Source organism: Agelaius phoeniceus, chromosome 22, assembly GCF_051311805.1.
Source record: "Agelaius phoeniceus isolate bAgePho1 chromosome 22, bAgePho1.hap1, whole genome shotgun sequence".
In the NCBI taxonomy this organism is placed as follows: domain Eukaryota; kingdom Metazoa; phylum Chordata; class Aves; order Passeriformes; family Icteridae; genus Agelaius; species Agelaius phoeniceus.
In genome coordinates this window covers 1,900,153-1,917,855 of record NC_135286.1, presented here as the reverse complement: position 1 = coordinate 1,917,855, position 17,703 = coordinate 1,900,153, and the positions used below count along the sequence as shown (strand labels likewise).

Below are 17,703 nucleotides of genomic sequence, written 5' to 3'. Positions count from 1 at the left end.
ACAATCCCTGGATCCACATCTTGGAAAGCTGAGCCACCCCCTGAGGGTGATTTCCATTTTAAAATTTTATAATTTCCAGATCTGGGGCTGCTTCACTTTATAAAATAAAGCAAAAACACAACAAAAAAAGGGAATTTTTCAGGTTTCTTTTCAGCTGCTTCACCTCTTTCCCCAAGTTTGCTGCAGGGAGGAGCCAACTCTGCTCAAGAACTGCACAATTTTGACCCTGAGAAGTGGCACCAGCTGGGCAGGATTTTGGTTTTTTTGTGTTTTTTCTCTTGGTGGAATCTAACTGGAAACCACAAAAGTCTCTCCCAGGCTTCGTTTGGGAATTTTCCCATTAAAACCAGCAAAAAAAAAGGAAATAAATTCCAAAAAAACCAAGAATTGATGGCCATCTTTCCACCTAACCTGAAATGCAGACACTACTTCTACTTCAATTATTTTTTTCCAAGGTTATTTTGGAGAAAGGTGAGGGGAGGAAGTGATTTTTGTGTTTTTAGAGCCACACCAAGGAGGGAAGTGGAAGGCAAAGGGTGAAACTCCCTGGGCACCAGAGCTGGGCTGCTCCCAGGGCTGCAGCCAGGAATAATTTACAGTTCTCCAGTCATTTGTACAATTATATAGAAATATATACAGAAAACATCTAGAAAATAGAAATCCTGTGGGGAGGAGGCAGCCCAGGAGCCAAAGCCACAGCAGCTGCAGCCACTCAGGTGGATTTTGTCTCTTCCTTCACCCTGGGGAAGCAAAAAAAGAGAAGGATTTGGTTGAAATCCATAATTTGGGTTTGGATCTAACAGCAAGGCTTAAAAGTGTTGCTTATTTGTTCATTTTCAGCTAAAATTTCATTTAATTTGGGTTTGGATGGAATAACAAGGCTTAAAAGTGTTGCTTATTTGGTTGATTTTCAGCTAAAATTTAATTTAATTTAATTTAAATATATTAAAATATATTACTTTGATATATTTAAAAGTATTTAAAATATATTATTAATTATATTAAAATATATTATTTTAATAGATTTAATAATATTTAAAATATATTATTAACTATATTAAAATATATTATTTTAATATATTTAATAATATTCAAAATATATTATTAATTATATTAAAATGTATTATTTCAATATATTTAATAATATTTAAAATATATTGTTAATGAATTGTTATTAATTTAACCATTAATTTAATATTTATGTAATTATTGTATTATTTTAATTAATTAATCGAATCATTATTAATTCAATTAATTTATTCAACTAATTTATTATTTTAATTAATTAATCTAATCATTAAGTTAAAATAATAAAATCGTTAAATGAATTAATTAATCTAATCATTATTAATTTAATTAATCTATTTTATTATTTTATTATTTTAATTAACTAATATGAATTTAATTATTATTCCTTTATAATTCAAATCTATTACCAATTATATTTAACATATTAAAAATCCGATTTTTTCATCCATTGCTGAAAGAAAGGGCAGAATTTTGATTTTTCAGCCCTGGAATCCTCCTAAACCCCCTGGGCATGGCAGGAGGAGCCAGGCTCACCCTTTGGGCTCTGCTGCTGCTGTTGCTGCTGCTGCTGCTTTTTCCTCTTTTGCTTTTTCCTCTTCTTTCTCATCTGGGGAAAAAAAAAAAAATCAAAATTAAATTAAAAACACAGAGGAGGAAAGAATGAAATTAAAGACACAGAGGAGGAAAGAATGAAATGAAAGACACAGAGGAGGAAAGAATGAAGGACACAGAGGAGGAAAGAATGAAATGAAAGACACAGAGGAGGAAAGAATGAAATTAAAGACACAGAGGAGGAAAAAATGAAATGAAAGACACAGAGGAGGAAAAAATGAAATTAAAGACAAAGAGGAGGAAAAAATGAAAGACACAGAGGAGGAAAAAATGAAATGAAAGACACAGAGGAGGAAAAAATGAAAGACACAGAGGAGGAAAAAATGAAATGAAAGACACAGAGGAGGAAAAAATGAAATTAAAGACACAGAGGAGGAAAAAATGAAATGAAAGACACAGAGGAGGAAAGCTTGCAGGCAGCTCTGGTGCTCACCTTTCTTCTCCTGCTCCTCCTTCTCCTCCTCTGCCTTCACACGTTTGGCTTTTTTGAAGTTGGCCACGTTCTTGCGCCCTCCCTCGCCCTCGTCCTCGGAGTCCGAGAATTCCTCGTCACAGGAAATTCTCTTGTTGGAATTTCGGACTGCAAGGGGAGAGCACAGAGCAGATTTCAGCCTCAGGAGGTTCCCAGCATTCATTGTCTGAGTGGAGCTCACAGAAATCAGGGTTAGGGTGTGATCAAAGCATTTTTTGTGGTAGGTGATGAATCTTTGAGCTCATCCCTTCCCCACCTGCTCCAAAATCATGTGGGCAAGTGGGATTAGGCACAGTGGGATGTCCAGACCTGACACTGCCAAATCTGTCTGCCAGACCCCAAACTGGAGAGAAAACTCAATTTTTAACACCCAGGATTCTCCCAAGGATTCTGTCCCAGCCCTCAGCAACTGCTGGAATTCTCCCTTAAAAATCCAGGTTTTTCCCATCATGGAAATCAGCTGGCAGGAGAGATCCTGCAGGGCCCTGTCCTACAGAAATCCAGCAGGGAGGTGGGCATGGATTCAAAGCAGAGAGGGTGAAAGAGGAGTGGAAACCCTGGGACAGAGCCTGAGGTGAAGCTCCAGCCCCTCCCTGGGGTTTGTGGGGGATCCACGAAGCTCCAGCCCAAGGGTTTGACTCTGGGTGTCCCCACAACCCAAGGGGGCCAAATCCTTGGATTGAAACCCTACAACCTCCTCATGCACAGCTCATGGACCCTGCTCAGCTCTGGGGTATTCCCAGCACAATCCCAGCACAATTCAATCTCCAGCACATTCCCAGCACAATTCCCAGTAGAATTCCATCCCCAATACAATTCCCAGCATAATTCCCAGTACAATTCCATTTCCCAGTATAATCCCATTACAATTCCCAGCCCAATCCCATCCCCTGCACAATCCCAGCACAATTCCCAGTACAATTCCATTTCCCAGCCCAATCCCATCCCCAGCACAATTCCCAGCACAATTCCCAGCTCAATCCCAATCCCAATACAATTCCCAGTACAATCCCATCCCCAGCCCAATTCCCAGCACAATCCCATTCCCAGCCCAATCCCAGCACAATTCCCAGTACAATTCCATTCCCCAGCCCAATCCCATCCCCAATACAATTCCCAGTACAATCCCATCCCCAGCACAATTCCCAGCTCAATCCCAATCCCAGTACAATTCCCAGTACAATCCCATCCCCAGCACAATTCCCAGCTCAATCCCAATCCCAGTACAATTCCCAGTACAATCCCATCCCCAGCCCAATCCCAGTACAATCCCCAGTACAATTCCATTCCCCAGCCCAATCCCATCCCCAGCCCAATCCCATCCCCAGCCCAATCCCAGTACAATTCCCAGTACAATTCCATTCCCCAGCCCAATCCCAGTACAATTCCCAGTACAATTCCATTCCCCAGCCCAATCCCATCCCAGCCCAGTTCTAACCCATCCCCATCCCCAACCTGAGATGCGTTTTTCAGGATCGTCCTCCTCCTCATCCCCGCTGTCCTCCTGGACAGCATCCTCAGGAATTGGCTGCATCTGGACGCCAGGAGCGTGAGGGAGCATCCTCAGGTTCTCAAAGAGCCTCTGCCTAGAGCCAGCCAGGGAAGGACACTTGGTCACCAAGGGCCACCAAGGCCCCCAGCCCCGTGGAAGGGCCGTTCCCCCAGTGCTCACTTGATTTTCTCCAGGTACTCGTTGGTGTTCTGGTTGGTCATGTTGGAGGGGCTGATGTGGAGCTTAAAGTCTGGCCCAAAGTACTCAAAGTAGTCGTTGTATGGAAGTTCTGAGGGGAAATTAATGGTAATTAACACCAGATTATCAGCAGGGTACAGCACTCAGCAATCCCAAAGGGAACATGCAGAGGTAAGAGAAGCCCAGCAGCAGCAGCACGGCCCTGAGTGACTCAGACACATTTTATGGAAAATCCTTTCCTTAGGATTGTTCCTGCTGAGAGGCCTCAGGAACAAAATGTAACCAATGGTTATCTGTGCTGTGGGATGCAACAGGTGCACCTGGGATTGGGCTCATGTGGTTGTTTCTAATTAATGGCCAATCACAGCCCAGCTGGTTCGGACTCTCTGGTCAGTCACAAGATTTTATTATCATTCTTGTCCTTTTCCTTTTCCTTTTCCTTTTCCTTTTTCCTTTCCTTTCCTTTCCTTTCCTTTCCTTTCCTTTCCTTTCCTTTCCTTTCCTTTCTCCTTCCCCTCCCTTCTATTCTTTAGTATAGTTTCAGTATATAATTTTCTTTTAATATAATATAGATCATAAAATAACAAATCAGCCTTCTGAAACATGGAGTCGAGACTCTCATCTCTTCCCTTGTTGGGGTTGCCTGCAAATTCTACACCTGAGCTCTGGGGGTGTTCCAGACTGCAAGGCAGGGTGGATTCTGTTACCATCTGCATGGCAGATTATCTTTTATCAAGTGGGCAGTTTGCCTTATCTCTCTCTGAGTGACCACAATCACTCCTCCCTCAGGAGGGGACACCTGCTGATAACAGCTATGGAATGTCCCTGCATGGCTGATAAGAACTACAGCATCCCATTGGCAGATGGGAGCCCAGAGGGAGGAGCCAAGCATTCCTACCTGGATAGAATCTGGAGATTTCAAACATTCCTACCTGAATATAATCTGAGATTTCAACCATTTCTACCTGGATATAACCTGGAGATTTCAAACATTCCTACCTGGATAGAACCTGGAGATTTCAACCATTCCTACCTGGATAGAATCTGAGATTTCAACCATTCCTACCTGGATATAATCTGAGATTTCAAACATTCCTACCCGGATAGAATCTGGAGATTCTGGAACACCAGCACGGCTTCTGCACTGGATTGCCCAGAGGAACAGCAGCTGCCTCTTGCCCTGGATCTGCAGAGGCAGAGACTGCACCTTTCTCCAGGATCCCTGCTCCAGCAGAACCAGCCCTGGCACTGCAGGAGGGCTGAGCCACAATTCCAATGGTTCTGCTGCCAACAGCCTGACCCACAGGGTGTCAGGCTGGGTTCTGACTCTGGCACTGTTGGTTTAGTTCACTGCATTGTTTATTTTATCCTTTTTATCCTTTTATTTTTTTCTTTTCCCTATTAAAGAACTGTTATTTCCTGCTCCCATATTTTTGCCTGAGAGCCCCTTAATTTAAAGTTTATAGCAATTCAGAGGGGTGGGGAGGGTTCACATTCTCCATTTCAGGGGAGGCTCCTGCCTTCCTCAGCAGCCTCCTGGCTTTGCAAACAGAGGCAGGGGGGTATCAGTGAGGCCAGGCCTGCCCCAGGCTCCAGGGGTGGTTACCATTGGGGATCTCAGTGTCCAGAGCCACAGCAGTCTCGTAGGTCCAGCAGCGCGCCACGTTGCGGATCGTGTACCCCCCTCCTCCCAGCATCAGCATGGGCAGGTTAAAGCTCTTCACAAACTCCACACACTTGGCATGGCCTGCAGTGCAAATAAAAAGGTGACATTTGTGCTATCAATGCCAGTGTAAGAGCCTGAATGAGGGATGTGGGACTCCAGGGGCTCTCCAAATGCAGTTTATTGTATCCAAAATGCAGTTTATTGTACCCAAGAGGTTCCAGCAGTCCAGGGCCATGGGTGACAGAGCTGTGCCCACAGCTGTCAGCTCCAGCTGCAGGCAGGCCTGGAGACCCTTTGGTTTTGGTTACAAATGCTTTACTTTTCTTTTGGTTACAAATGCATTCAATGCTTTTCTTTTGGTTCCAGTGCATTCTATACTTTGCTTTGGGTCACAATGCATTCTATACTTTTCTTTTGGTTATAATGCATTCTGTGCTTTTCTTTTGGTCACAATGCATTCTACACTTTTCTTTTGGTTACAATGCATTCTGTGCTTTTCTTTCCTGAGCATCTCAACACAGCAGAACCAATCTATACCTTAACTTTTATCTACAGCCTATCATAACTCCTGTAATTACCATATTCATGTTACTGTTCTCCAATCACTAACAGTCAGTACATTACAGTTTAAGCTAGAAGTTGGTTTTCAGTTTTCTTGCTTTCTGAGACCTTTTTTCTCCTTGCCACTTTGCTGCCTTGTTTGCCTGTGCTTCTTTGTGCTTGGTAAAAACATCTGGTTTGGGGTGGGTTTATCCTTTGCTCTAAGCCATACAAACCCCTCATGATAACTCACACCCCCTTTGCCTCCTTGGTTATCCAGTCAGACTGGCTCAGCAATTCTTTTCTTCTATATCAAAACTTGCTTTAATTTCTACTCCTTCATCAGACTCTACATGTAAAAATCTTTCTGCCAAGCACACACACATCTGTGAGACTTTCTTGTCAAACTCTCATCCTTCCCAACATGCCAGCTTTTCCATGGCATTCCTGCTGAGCAGCAGCTCAGCTCCTACCTTTGATGGTGAGGTTGAAGCAGCCCAGCCTGTCCCCAGACAGGGAATCAGAGCCACACTGCAGGACGACAGCGCTGGGCTGGAACGTCTCCATCACCTTGGAGATCACCTAAAAAACAAAGGCTCTGTCACCCCCTGCCCACAGGCCACTGTCACAGCAGCACAGTGACAGCCAGGCCTGTCAGGCCATGCCTGGTGCTCCCACAGCTGGGACAGAGCCTGAGGTGAAGCTCCAGCCCCTCCCTGGGGTTTGTGGGGGATCCACAAAGCTCCAGCCCAAAGGTTTGACTCTGGATGTCCCCACAACCCAAGGGGGCCAAATCCTTGGATTGAAACCCTACAACCTCCTCATGCAGAGCTCATGGACCCTGCTCAGCTCTGGGCTTTTCCACAATTCCATTCCCAGCACAATTCCATCCCCAGCACAATTCAATCCCCAGCACAATTCCATCCCCAGCACAATTCAATCCCCAGCACAATTCAATCCCCAGCCAACACTGGGGCTCTCACACCCAGGAGCTCCCAACAGACCCCGATTGTTCTGGGGGGAGAACAGAGCCCTTGGTTGAATCTTGTCCCATTAAAAAAAAAAAAAATCCCACAAAAACTCAATAAAATCCCCTAAAGAATGGCCCTGAGGACAAAGTGGGAGCACAGAGGATCCCTGAGCAGAGGAGGTTTCACTCACAGGTTTGAAAATGGCTTCGTAGGACTCGTCGTCGATGCCGTCCCGCAGGGGATAATTGACAGCGTAATATTTCCCTTTGCCTGCCCCAATGTCCTGCGGGTTGAGAGAGCAGAACAGAGCTCACCAGAAACCCAAATCCTGCCCCAAACTGGGAAAGGAAGCTTGGAACCCAGCCTCATCCAGATATTAAGCCAGAGTAATTAATATTGTTAAATATTAATGATTTACTGCAGAGATGAGCAGCAGCCGGCTGGGCTGGGCTGGGCTGGGCAGTCACTGAATTTATTCAGTCACTGAATTTATTCAGTCACTAAATTCTGCTTTTAAATAAAAATAAAATATTCTGCACTAAAATATTATACATTTTAAGGTTTTATCACGTTCACAGACAAGTGGTTTATTAAAAATTGGTTTTTTTTTCATTTATGGTGCAGCACCAAGTTCTGGGTAGGGCTGAAAAAATACAAATCCCATGTGAAAGATGAGAGGATTTAGACCAAAAAAAAAATCACAATTCTTGTAAAAATCCCTTAAAAGTAAGTAAAGAACCTTTCACCCCTGAGAACAGAAGTTCTGGTAATGTCACAAGTGACAGGTGAGACTCTGAGTCACTGCAGGAAGTGCCAATAAAAATCCACTCCCTCAGAAACCTTCACCAAGAGTTTGTGTCACCAAGCTGGGGCTGCAAAGCCACCAAAATGTCACCTTTGGAGTCATTTTTGTGAGCACAACCCCACCAGAGAGACTGAGAGCGGAGATTTGGCTTTAAAAAATGATCATCCACCCCTCTGCCCTCAGCAAATGGGTGTCACACAGGGACAGGGTGGAAAAGCTGGAAAAAAACCCTTAAAAAAATGGAAAAAACCCAAAAAAACTGAAAAAAAAAAAAAAAACAAAAAAACTGGAAAAAACCCCAAAAAAGCTGGAAGAAAAAAAAAAAAACAAAAAAGCTGGAAAAAAACCCCAAAAAAGCTGGAAAAAAACCCCAAAAAAGCTGGAAAAAAAACCTCAAAAAAGCTGGAAAAAATCCCCCAAAAAAGCTGGGAAAAAACCCCCAAAAAGCTGGAATAAACCCCCCAAAAAGCTGGAAAAAAAAAACAGATTTCCTGGGAATTTGGTGGCTCTCACCCTCAGGTCCCCAGTTCCTGGGAAATATTCTCCATATTTGTGGAAGGACACGGTCATGACCCTGTCTGTGGTGTAAAAAGCTTCCTCCACCCCATCCCCGTGGTGGATGTCGATGTCAATGTACAGCACTCGCTGGTGGTACCTGGAAAAAATCAGAATATTGCATTTATTCTAAGAAAAAACTGCCTCCAGAGCAGGGAATTCAGGCCAGGATCTACAGGGGAAGGGACAGCAGTGGGACAGAAAATAAAGTGATTTTTGCTGCTGAGTTTGGTTCAGATTCAGCCAATAAAGTGGATTTTTATGCAGATTTTTTTCTGCACATTTTTCTGCACATTTTTCCGCCCAAGCCTCCCACAGCGAGGTTTGCCTGGAGCCAGAGGCTGTCACACAGCCATGGGTGGGACAAAGAACAGCAGCAAAATAATGTGACACCCAAAAAGCTCCAAAAATCCTCTGCTCCTGCTGAGGCAAACCCTGCCCTGGTGGAATTCCAAATTCTCTCTCTTATTTCAGGGGGAGCCCTGAATCCAGGAATTTCCCTGTGCCAGGGAGAGAAATCCATGAATTTCCCTGTGCCAGGGAGAGCCCAGCTACTGCTGGGGGAGAAATAAATCCCAGAGGAGCTGGGATTGATTCACAATCACCCAAAATTAGAATTTAATTAATTTACAATAAATATAATATAATTTTTATAATATTTATCATAATATTATAACGAGTATATTTATGGTAATAGTAAAAATATTATAATTATTTCTAATAAAATAGATAACTATAGTACATAATAATCTGTATTAGAATTATTATAATTATATATCTCATATATTATAATATATTATGCATATTATTATATATTTTTTTACATGTTATGCTGTGTAATGTTATAGTATTTTATGTTATATTTTAGTATATATTATATATTTATTATATTATAATATATTACATTATATCACATGGTATCATATTATATATTATATATTAGATCATATCATATATTAAATATTATATATTATATAATATTATATGCCATATTATATAATGTAATGTCATGGCATATACTAAATTATATTATATATTACATATTACATATTATATGTTATATATTATATATTATCATATTATCATATATTATATATCATATCATATAATGTAATGTCATGGCATGTGCTAAATTATATTATATTATATATCATATATTATATGTCGTATATTATATATTATATATGATATATTATATGTCATATATTATATATCATATATTATATGTCATATATTATATGTCATATATTATATGTCATATATCACATATTATATATTACATTCCCAAAAATTTTGTAGGTTTTTTTTTTCCAAAATCCCTTTTGGGAGAGAGGGGAGCAGAGCCCAAAAAAACCCAGAAAACACCCAGAATAAATGAAAAATGCTGAGGAGGAGCAGTGAGGAAGAGGAGGCAGAGGCGCTGCCCGTACTTGAGGAGCTCCAGGATGGCCAGCACGATGTCGTTGACGTAGCAGAACCCAGAGGCTTCTGATTTCTTGGCGTGGTGGAGACCTCCAGCCCAGTTCACTGCAATGTCTGTCTGCTGCTTGTTCAGCTTCACAGCACTGGCTGCAGGAGGAAATCCCACACAGGTTAAGGGAGGAGGGAAAAACCTCACACAGAGCCTGAGGGGAAGCTCCAGCTCCTCCCTGGGGTTTTTGGGAGCTCCCTGCTAAAGGGTGTCTCCAAAAATCAAGGGAAAATGGGAAATATTTCTCACCCTTTCCCACTTTTTCCTCAGAGCAGGAAATTCCCCAAAAATCAGCACCCAGCTGGGGTCACACTGAGATAATCTGGGTTTCTCAGAGCCCTGAACAGGGCAAGGTTTGAGGAGGAAATCCCAATTACAAGAAATTAAGGCAGGAGGGAAAAGCCTCAAACGGAGCCTGAGGTTGAAGCTCCAGCTCCTCCCTGGGGTTTTGGGGGCTCCAGAAACCCCTGGAGTTTTTGGGGGATTCACAAAGGTCCTGCTCCATGGTTTGACTCTGGATGTCCCCATAAATCAAGGGAAATGGGAAATATTTCTCATCCCTTCCCACTTTGGCCTCAGAGCAGGAAAATCCCCACAAACCCAGCACCCAGCTGGGGTCACTCTGGAGACAATCTGGGTTTTTCAGAGCCCTGAACAGAGCAAGGCTTGAGGAGGAAATCCCACACAGGAGGAAATCCCAATTACAAGAAATTAAGGCAGGAGGGAAAAGCCTCAATCAGAGCCTGAGGGGAAGCTCCAGCTCCTCCCAGGGGTTCCTGGGGGCTCCTCCTCCAGGGTTTGACTCTGGATGTCCCCACAAACCAAGGGAAAATGGGAAATATTTCTCATCTTTTTTTCCCAGTTTTGACTGGGAATCAAAGGTTTGATCCTGGATGTCCCCACAAACCAAGGGAAATGGGAAATATTTCTCACCCTTTCCCACTTTTGCCTCAGAGCAGGAAAATCCCCACAAACCCAGCACCCAGCTGGGCTCACTCTGGTTTCTCAGAGCCCTGAGCAGAGCAAGGTTTGAGCTGAGATTTGTTCAGGTCATGGAGTGAAAATGCATCCAGAGGAAGTTCCCCTACCCCAGCCCCTTCCACCAACATTCTGCACGTTCTGGAACCTGCCAGGCTCCCAATAAATCAGGAATTCTGTGGAATTCTGCAGCCCTGGGAGCAGAGAGAGCACAGAGCTGCTTCAGAGGCTGCTGCTGGCACAGGAAATCCAGGCTGGAGGTGTCACTGTGGCAGCAGCAGCCACAGAGCTCAGGCTGTGCACACAAACAGCTCTGCTGGGACTTGTGAGAAAATAAAAAAAAAATAAAATTTCAATGTTCCAGCTCTCAAACCTTTCAGTTTCTGCTTTTTTTTAAAAAAACAGCACCTAAGCCACACTGGTCTTTCCTTTTCAGGTTGTGCCTGCTCAGAGTGAGACTTTTACAACTTTTATTTCAATGTAAAGCTCAGGTTGATTTTTTTTTTATTCAACTGTGCTGTTGTGGTTTTGTTTTAACTCTTTCTTTTTTGTTTTAACTCACTGGTGTTGTTACAGAGCTCCTCACTCCTTCAGGGAGGGAACCCAAATTAGTGATTAACAAATGAAAAGGGATTCAACAGGCAGAGAGCTTGGAGAAATCTGGATTTCATTATTAAATCAGCAATAGGTTCACAGAGACAGAAAATAAAATAAAACACAATAAAAAATCCACAGGATTTGTGATCTTACCAACAGAGCCTCCAGCAGAGAGCTGACAGAACTCAAAGAGCCCATCAAACACAGGGCAGTCCTCCCCAACATTAACTGGAAGAGAAAGGGAAAAAAAATCATTAAAATAAAAGCAGAAATAAAATCAGAACTTTACCCCAATATTTGGATTTGTAAAGTGGCCAAAAGTGTTAAAGAAAATGCAGAGATCAAATGATGCAATGGAAATGTGTGGCTGACACTTTGCACACTCCTTTGACTTCAGATCCCACAGCTTTGGCTTCTCAGCCCTACTGGAGTTTTAGCCTCAATAAATTCTTGCTGTAATTAATTCCACCATTAAAAATAGTCACTCATTACCAGAAATTAAACTTCAGGCCCTTTGATTTACTCTGCCCAAGCCTGGCATGCCAAAATGGAATTAGAGATTGCTCATGCCCTTTCCAGCAGGTTTTGTGGAAGAAAAGCTCTGTCCTTTGCATGTTTCAAATTCACATTTTGACTTTTGCAGGAATAACAAACAGTGCAGAAAAAACACTGAGCACCAGAGAGAGCTGAGTGTTCATGAGCTGTGGCTGCTCCAGGGGTAAACAGGTCACTTTGGGTATAAAAATCCATTTTGCTGGATGGCATTTGGTGGATTAAAGAATATCCTGGGCTGGGGGAAGCTTTCAGTGTGTATTAATCATGAACCTCTGCAGAAATATCTGTCCCCTTCAGCTCTCAGGGGGTTTCCAAGAGTGAAATGTTGTTTAAATGAAGCTTGAGCTCTCCCCACTGGTTGGCAGGGCTGGTTAGAAATTTATTTTGCCATAAAAACATCAGCTCAGAGTGGCTGAGACACCAAATCAGGTTTTTGTACCATTAAAGAGCCTCTCCATGGATTGGAGAGGTTGGAATAAAAATTAACCCATAAAATCATCAGGTATTGATGAAATGCCTGAAAATCCTTCAGATTTGGGGTAGAATTGAGGATTTGAGGCTTTTTTAATTTGCTGGTTTTAGATGTGCTGGTTTTAAACCAACTCTTCTGGTTGAAGATGAGCACAAACACAAACTCCACACAGGTCAGAAATGGAGCAATTCTGTCATCTCCAAGCCAGGAAAGAAATTTAGGCAAAAAAAACCCAAAAAAAACCCAAAATACAACCAGGTGAGAGGATTTCCCTCAGCTCCTTGAGCTGGAGAGTGGGACCTGGTTTTAAATCCTTTATTCACCAGAAAAATCCCCCCCAAAAAAAAGCAGCAAAGTCAGAAATTTATCCCAAACTTCCAGGTTCTCAGCTGCAGCACCACTCACATCTCTGCATCTGCTTGCTGTACTCAGACATGTTGTCAGGGCGGATGGACCTCAGGAATTTGATGTAATCATCGCTGTGGTACTTGGTCATCTCCTCTGCATTGGCCTTGTGGGGACGCTGCAAGGACAGCAACACAGCAAGGATTGCTTTGGGATTTGCTTTGGGATTTACTTTGGGATTTACTCCCTTCCCAGTTCCCATTTCCAGTGCCACATTTCCCCCCAGGAACTGTGAGAAGTATCAAAGCAGCAGTGCTAAGTAGGAAAAAGTGAATTTGAGAGGTAAGAATGGCACTGTTGGTGAGTGTTACATAGGCAGACGTGGAAATAAATTTAATTTCAAGGATTAAAATCAGTTTTGCTGGCTGCAAAGCCTCTCTGAAGCACAGAACCCCTCACTTTCTGAGAAGAAACCAGAAATGCACCAACACAACTGATTGGGGTTTGCTCCTTTCCTCCCAGAGAAAAGCTCCACAATTAAAGCATGAAACATTAATTATAACATCCAATAATGAGCTTACATAGATCTCCATCTTCCTGTAGAGGCCATAGTTGAGCAGGAGGTTGTGGGTCATGCGGATCCTGTGGGGTTTCATGGGGTGTCCTTGGCCATAATAATAATTCCCAACATCCCCTGGAAGCAGAAAGGAGTTTGTCAGCAATTCCTGCAGGGGGAACCATCAGCTCCTCTGGGATTTGTTTCTCCTCCAGCAGTGACAGGGATTTCCCACCTTCCTGGCACAGGGAAATCCATGGATTCAGGGTTTTCACCCTCAAATTTCACACAGGGAATTTGGAATGCCAGAGGAAAGAGGCTGGAATTGGATCAGTGCTGCTGGATCATCTCCCAACCCAAACCATTCCATGGCTCTGAATCCAAACCATCCCATGGCTCTGAATCCAAACCATCCCATGGCTCCCAACCCAAACCATCCCATGGCTCCCAAACCATTCCATGGCTCTGAATCCAAACCATTCCATGGCTCTGAATCCAAACCATTCCATGGCTCTGAATCCAAACCATTCCATAGCTCTGAATCCAAACCATTCCATGGCTCTGAATCCAAACCATTCCATAGCTCTGAATCCAAACCATCCCATGGCTCCCAACCCAAACCATTCCATGGCAGTGCAGAGGAAGAATCTCCAAGATTGGGAATCTCCAGGGATATCCATGGAGTCAGGGCTGCCCCTAAAATTGGAGCCAGGGAATTTGGAATGCCACCCATTGCAAGGTGTCCCTGCCTTTGGAAAGGGGCTGGATCATCTCCCAACCCAATCCATGGCATGGCTGGGGCAGAGCAGAGGAGGAATCCTCCCAGCTTTGGGCTCACAGGGGCTCAGGGCTCAGTGCCAGGGATGTTCTCCCAAATTTGGGGTCAGAGGGGCTCAGGGTTTAGTGCCAGGGATGTTTCCCAGATCTGGGGGGCAGAGGAGCTCAGGGCTCAGTCCCAGGGCTGTTTCCCAGGTTTGGGGTCAGTCCCAGTCCCAGGGCTGTTTCCCAGGTTTAGGCTCAGTCCCAGGGATGTTTCCCAGGTTTGGGCTCAGTCCCAGGGATGTTTCCCAGGTTTGGGCTCAGTCCCAGGGCTGTTTCCCAGGTTTAGGCTCAGGGCTCAGTCCCAGGGCTGTTCCCCAGGTTTAGGCTCAGTCCCAGGGCTGTTTCCCAGGTTTGGGCTCAGTCCCAGTCCCAGGGCTGTTTCCCAGCCCCAGCAGGAGCCCTGCAGTTCACCCCAGCTCAGGGAGTGACTCAGCCCAGGAACTCCCAGCCTGAGCCTCACTTTCCTCCTGTTTACCCAAGGCAAACGGGATCCAGGGAACTCTGAACTCTGCCAACACCACCCAGCTCTGCTTTTACAGCCCCACTCTTCTTTTCACCCCTTTTTCTTCCTTCCAACCCCCAGAGCATTCCCAGCCACCCCTCAGGAATTCTCTTATGGCCCCAAAGTCCCCTCCTGATGTGGATTTCCCGCTCCAAACTGAGAAATGGGATTTTTACCCCACCTCCTTTCCCTGGGGCGCTCATTTCCCAGAAATTCCCAGCAATTTCCCTTTCAGATTTCCCCTTTGGCTGCAGGGAGCAGGAATCTCTCCCAAGCCTCATTTTGCTGGGGAAGCAGAGCAAGCTGGTCCTGCTCCTTTTGGGAAGCAGGAGCTCCAATCCAGTCTGGCCAGTGACTCAGAGAGCAGAATTCAGATTTCATCAGCGCCCTGCACCTTCAGCACAAGCAGTTTTCCCTCCTCTGGCCATGGATGGATTTTCAGGAGATGCCAGAAGTGCAAATCCCAAATTCAAGCAAATCTTCTCCTGTTTGTGGAGCTCTGGGGAAATGTTCTTTCACTTTTTTTTAAATCTAAATTTTTTTTCCCCACTGGAAATAATTCCATTTTCTGAAATGTTGCCAATCCACACCGTGCCACTTTCAGGGATGTATTTTTACCACCTCAAAAATCAAAATTTTGGGGAAATTTCAAGAGATATTTGAGGCTCTGCAGAGAGAAAATACAAGCAGAGAACTCAGTGAAGCTTTTTTAAAAAATCCCCATTTTTGAATGGGCCAAGGCTGAGCTCGTGTTCCCTGTGCTGAGCACATCCCTGGATGTCAGAGCAGATTAAAAAATGTGAATTTAGCATTATCTGCTGGGGTTAAATCCCTCCAAAGGGAGCTCTGAAAGGAGAAATTCCATCCAAAGCTTCCCTCACACCCCAATTCCTTCATCCCATAAAATTCAGGGAATTCTCACCACCAGGTTGGGCTGTTTTAACCTCCCAGGGTGGGAAAAAAAATGAACAAATTATTTATTTCCTCCCAGTTTTTTTACTCCCTCAGCTGTGGATGTTCAAAAGCTGCTCAGAAATGAACAGTGAAAAAGCAAAAAAAATATTTAAAAATTACAAAGAAAAAGGCACTAAAAGTTAAAAATTTAAAAGGCACTTAAAAATAAAATTTAAAAAAAAGGCATTAAAATCTCACCACAAAGTATGGAACTCACATTTGTGAAATTCTTGTGCAGCAAAGACCTGCAGGGCAGCAGCAGCATTTCAAACAAAACAGCTGCTCTTATTTCATATTTCAGATAGAATTAAATGCCTTTAAAAATTAGAACCCAGCAGGGCTGAAAATCTCCCATTTAAGGGGGAAAAACATCACATTTTTAGAGGGAAAAAAAATCACATTTTTAGAGAGAAAAAAATCACATTTTAAAGGGAAAAAAATCACATTTTTAGAGGGAAAAAACCCACATTTTTAGAAAAAAAAATCACATTTTAGAGGGAAAAAAATCACATTTTTAGGAAAAAACCCCACATTTTAGAGGGGAAAAAATAATATTTTAGAGGGGAAAAAATAGGATAGGATTTGCTCCTGCACTGGGCACATCTTTAGAGAGGGAAAAAGCAGCAAGAAGAAGTTTTTATTTGGTTTCAGAGGATTGCACAAGGTCTCTGACACAAGGGGAGCCCAGAGCCAGTGAAAAAGGAGCAGGGGAAGGGAGAGGGGCAGGACTGGGATTTCTCAGCCCCACAGGACACCCAGGGAAGGGTTTGGGATTTTTCTGCTGCTCGGGCAGCCCCAAAAGGAGCCAGAGCTGAAGGATGTTCCTGGCTCCCTGCACACACAGCCAGCCTGGCTCCCAAATCCTTTTTGTCCCCTCCTGACCCCAAAGCGCTGTCCCAGGAGTGGCTCAGTCTCCTCAGAGCCCGTCCAGCACCTCCCCAAAATCCTCCTCCAGCATCTCAGCCCCCAAAGCCTCTCCTGGCCTCGAGCCCCTCTCACCAACCTGGACATTTCCCTGCCTTTCCCATCTCCCAAATCCCCAAATTCCACATTTCCCCATCCCCTTGATCTTCTCCCAAATCTCCCCATTTCCCAATCCCATCTCCCTGATCTTCCCCTAAATCCTCACATTTCCTCATCCCCCTGATCTTCCCCTAAAGCCTCACATTTCCTCATCCCCCTGATCTTCCCCTAAAGCCTCACATTTCCTCATCCCCCTGATCTTCCCCCAAATCTCCCCATTTCCCCATCCCAGCCCCCCGATCTTCCCCTCTCATCCCATTCTCCTCCCCAGTGCTCCCCACATCCCTGCCATGCCCTCCCACGCCACCCTTGATCCCCATGCCCTGACCTCCCCTGCCCATCAATACCCCCAAGATCCATCCCCAAACCTTTAAACCCCCCTCACCTCCATGACCCCAATGATCCCCCATTCCCAACCTCTCATCCCACCCCCGGCACCCCCATCCTCCCTCAGTGACCCCATTACCCTCACCGCCCCTCCCCATTCCCCCTCAGTGACCCCTCACCCCCCCATTCTCCCCCCACCCCTCAACCCCGCCCCCTCAGCCCCCCACTCCCCCCCGCCCCGGGACGGCTCCCCCGCGGCCCGGCGGCCCCGGCGGGTGCCCGCAGCCCCTCACCATCGTAGTAGTAGCAGACTTTGCGCTTCGTGCCCTGCGTCAGCGCCATTTTCCTGCCTCCCCTCACAGCGCCCGACCCGCCGCCGCGCCGCGCAACCAACCCTGCCCGCCCCGGGCCCGCGGCCCCGCCTCCCGCGCTGTTTCGTCCAATCGCAGCTCTCCGTTCCGCCCCCTCTCGCCAGCTGACCAATCGCAAGCCGCAGCGGCACCTAGCAAGTTAGGCTGAGCGCCGGGGGAGCTTGGGCTGTACCACTGAGGCGGGGGACGGAGGGGGGAGGATGTACCATCGCTGAGGAGTGTCCAGGTGGGCGGGGAGGAACCATTCCCTGAGGGGGGGTTAAGGGGGGGCTGAACCATCCTAGGGGAGGGGGGACCCCAGGGCAGGGGGTGAGCGAGGGAGGGTCTGGGGGGGCTCCCAGGGCTGAGGTGGGGTCAGGGGGGTCCCAGGGGCTCCCCGGGCTGAGTTGG

General features: G+C 45.1%; 1 protein-coding gene across 1 annotated transcript; it reads right to left on the bottom strand.

Annotated features, from left to right (window-relative positions):
- Positions 1-286: 286 nt before the first annotated feature.
- On the bottom strand, positions 287-17,681 carry HDAC1 (histone deacetylase 1). The gene is made up of 14 exons (XM_077189608.1): positions 17,236-17,681; positions 13,340-13,452; positions 12,819-12,936; positions 11,540-11,614; positions 9,771-9,909; positions 8,299-8,440; positions 7,171-7,263; positions 6,483-6,591; positions 5,410-5,550; positions 3,786-3,894; positions 3,569-3,699; positions 2,075-2,221; positions 1,564-1,636; positions 287-740 (listed from the first exon to the last, which is right to left on the bottom strand). Exons 1-14 carry the CDS (start codon positions 17,282-17,284, stop codon positions 713-715), a joined length of 1,467 nt encoding a protein of 488 aa, XP_077045723.1. The 5' UTR covers positions 17,285-17,681; the 3' UTR covers positions 287-712.
- Positions 17,682-17,703: the final 22 nt, after the last annotated feature.

Excerpts from the sequence above, each read along its gene's own strand:
- HDAC1 (XM_077189608.1), bottom strand. The coding sequence starts at position 17,284 with ATGGCGCTGACGCAGGGCACGAAGCGCAAAGTCTGCTACTACTACGAT. Across the intron at positions 8,441-9,770 it reads GCCATCCTGGAGCTCCTCAA|GTACCACCAGCGAGTGCTGT; the intron begins GTACGGGCAGCG and ends GATTTTTTCCAG. Across the intron at positions 3,700-3,785 it reads GAGTACCTGGAGAAAATCAA|GCAGAGGCTCTTTGAGAACC; the intron begins GTGAGCACTGGG and ends GGCTGGCTCTAG.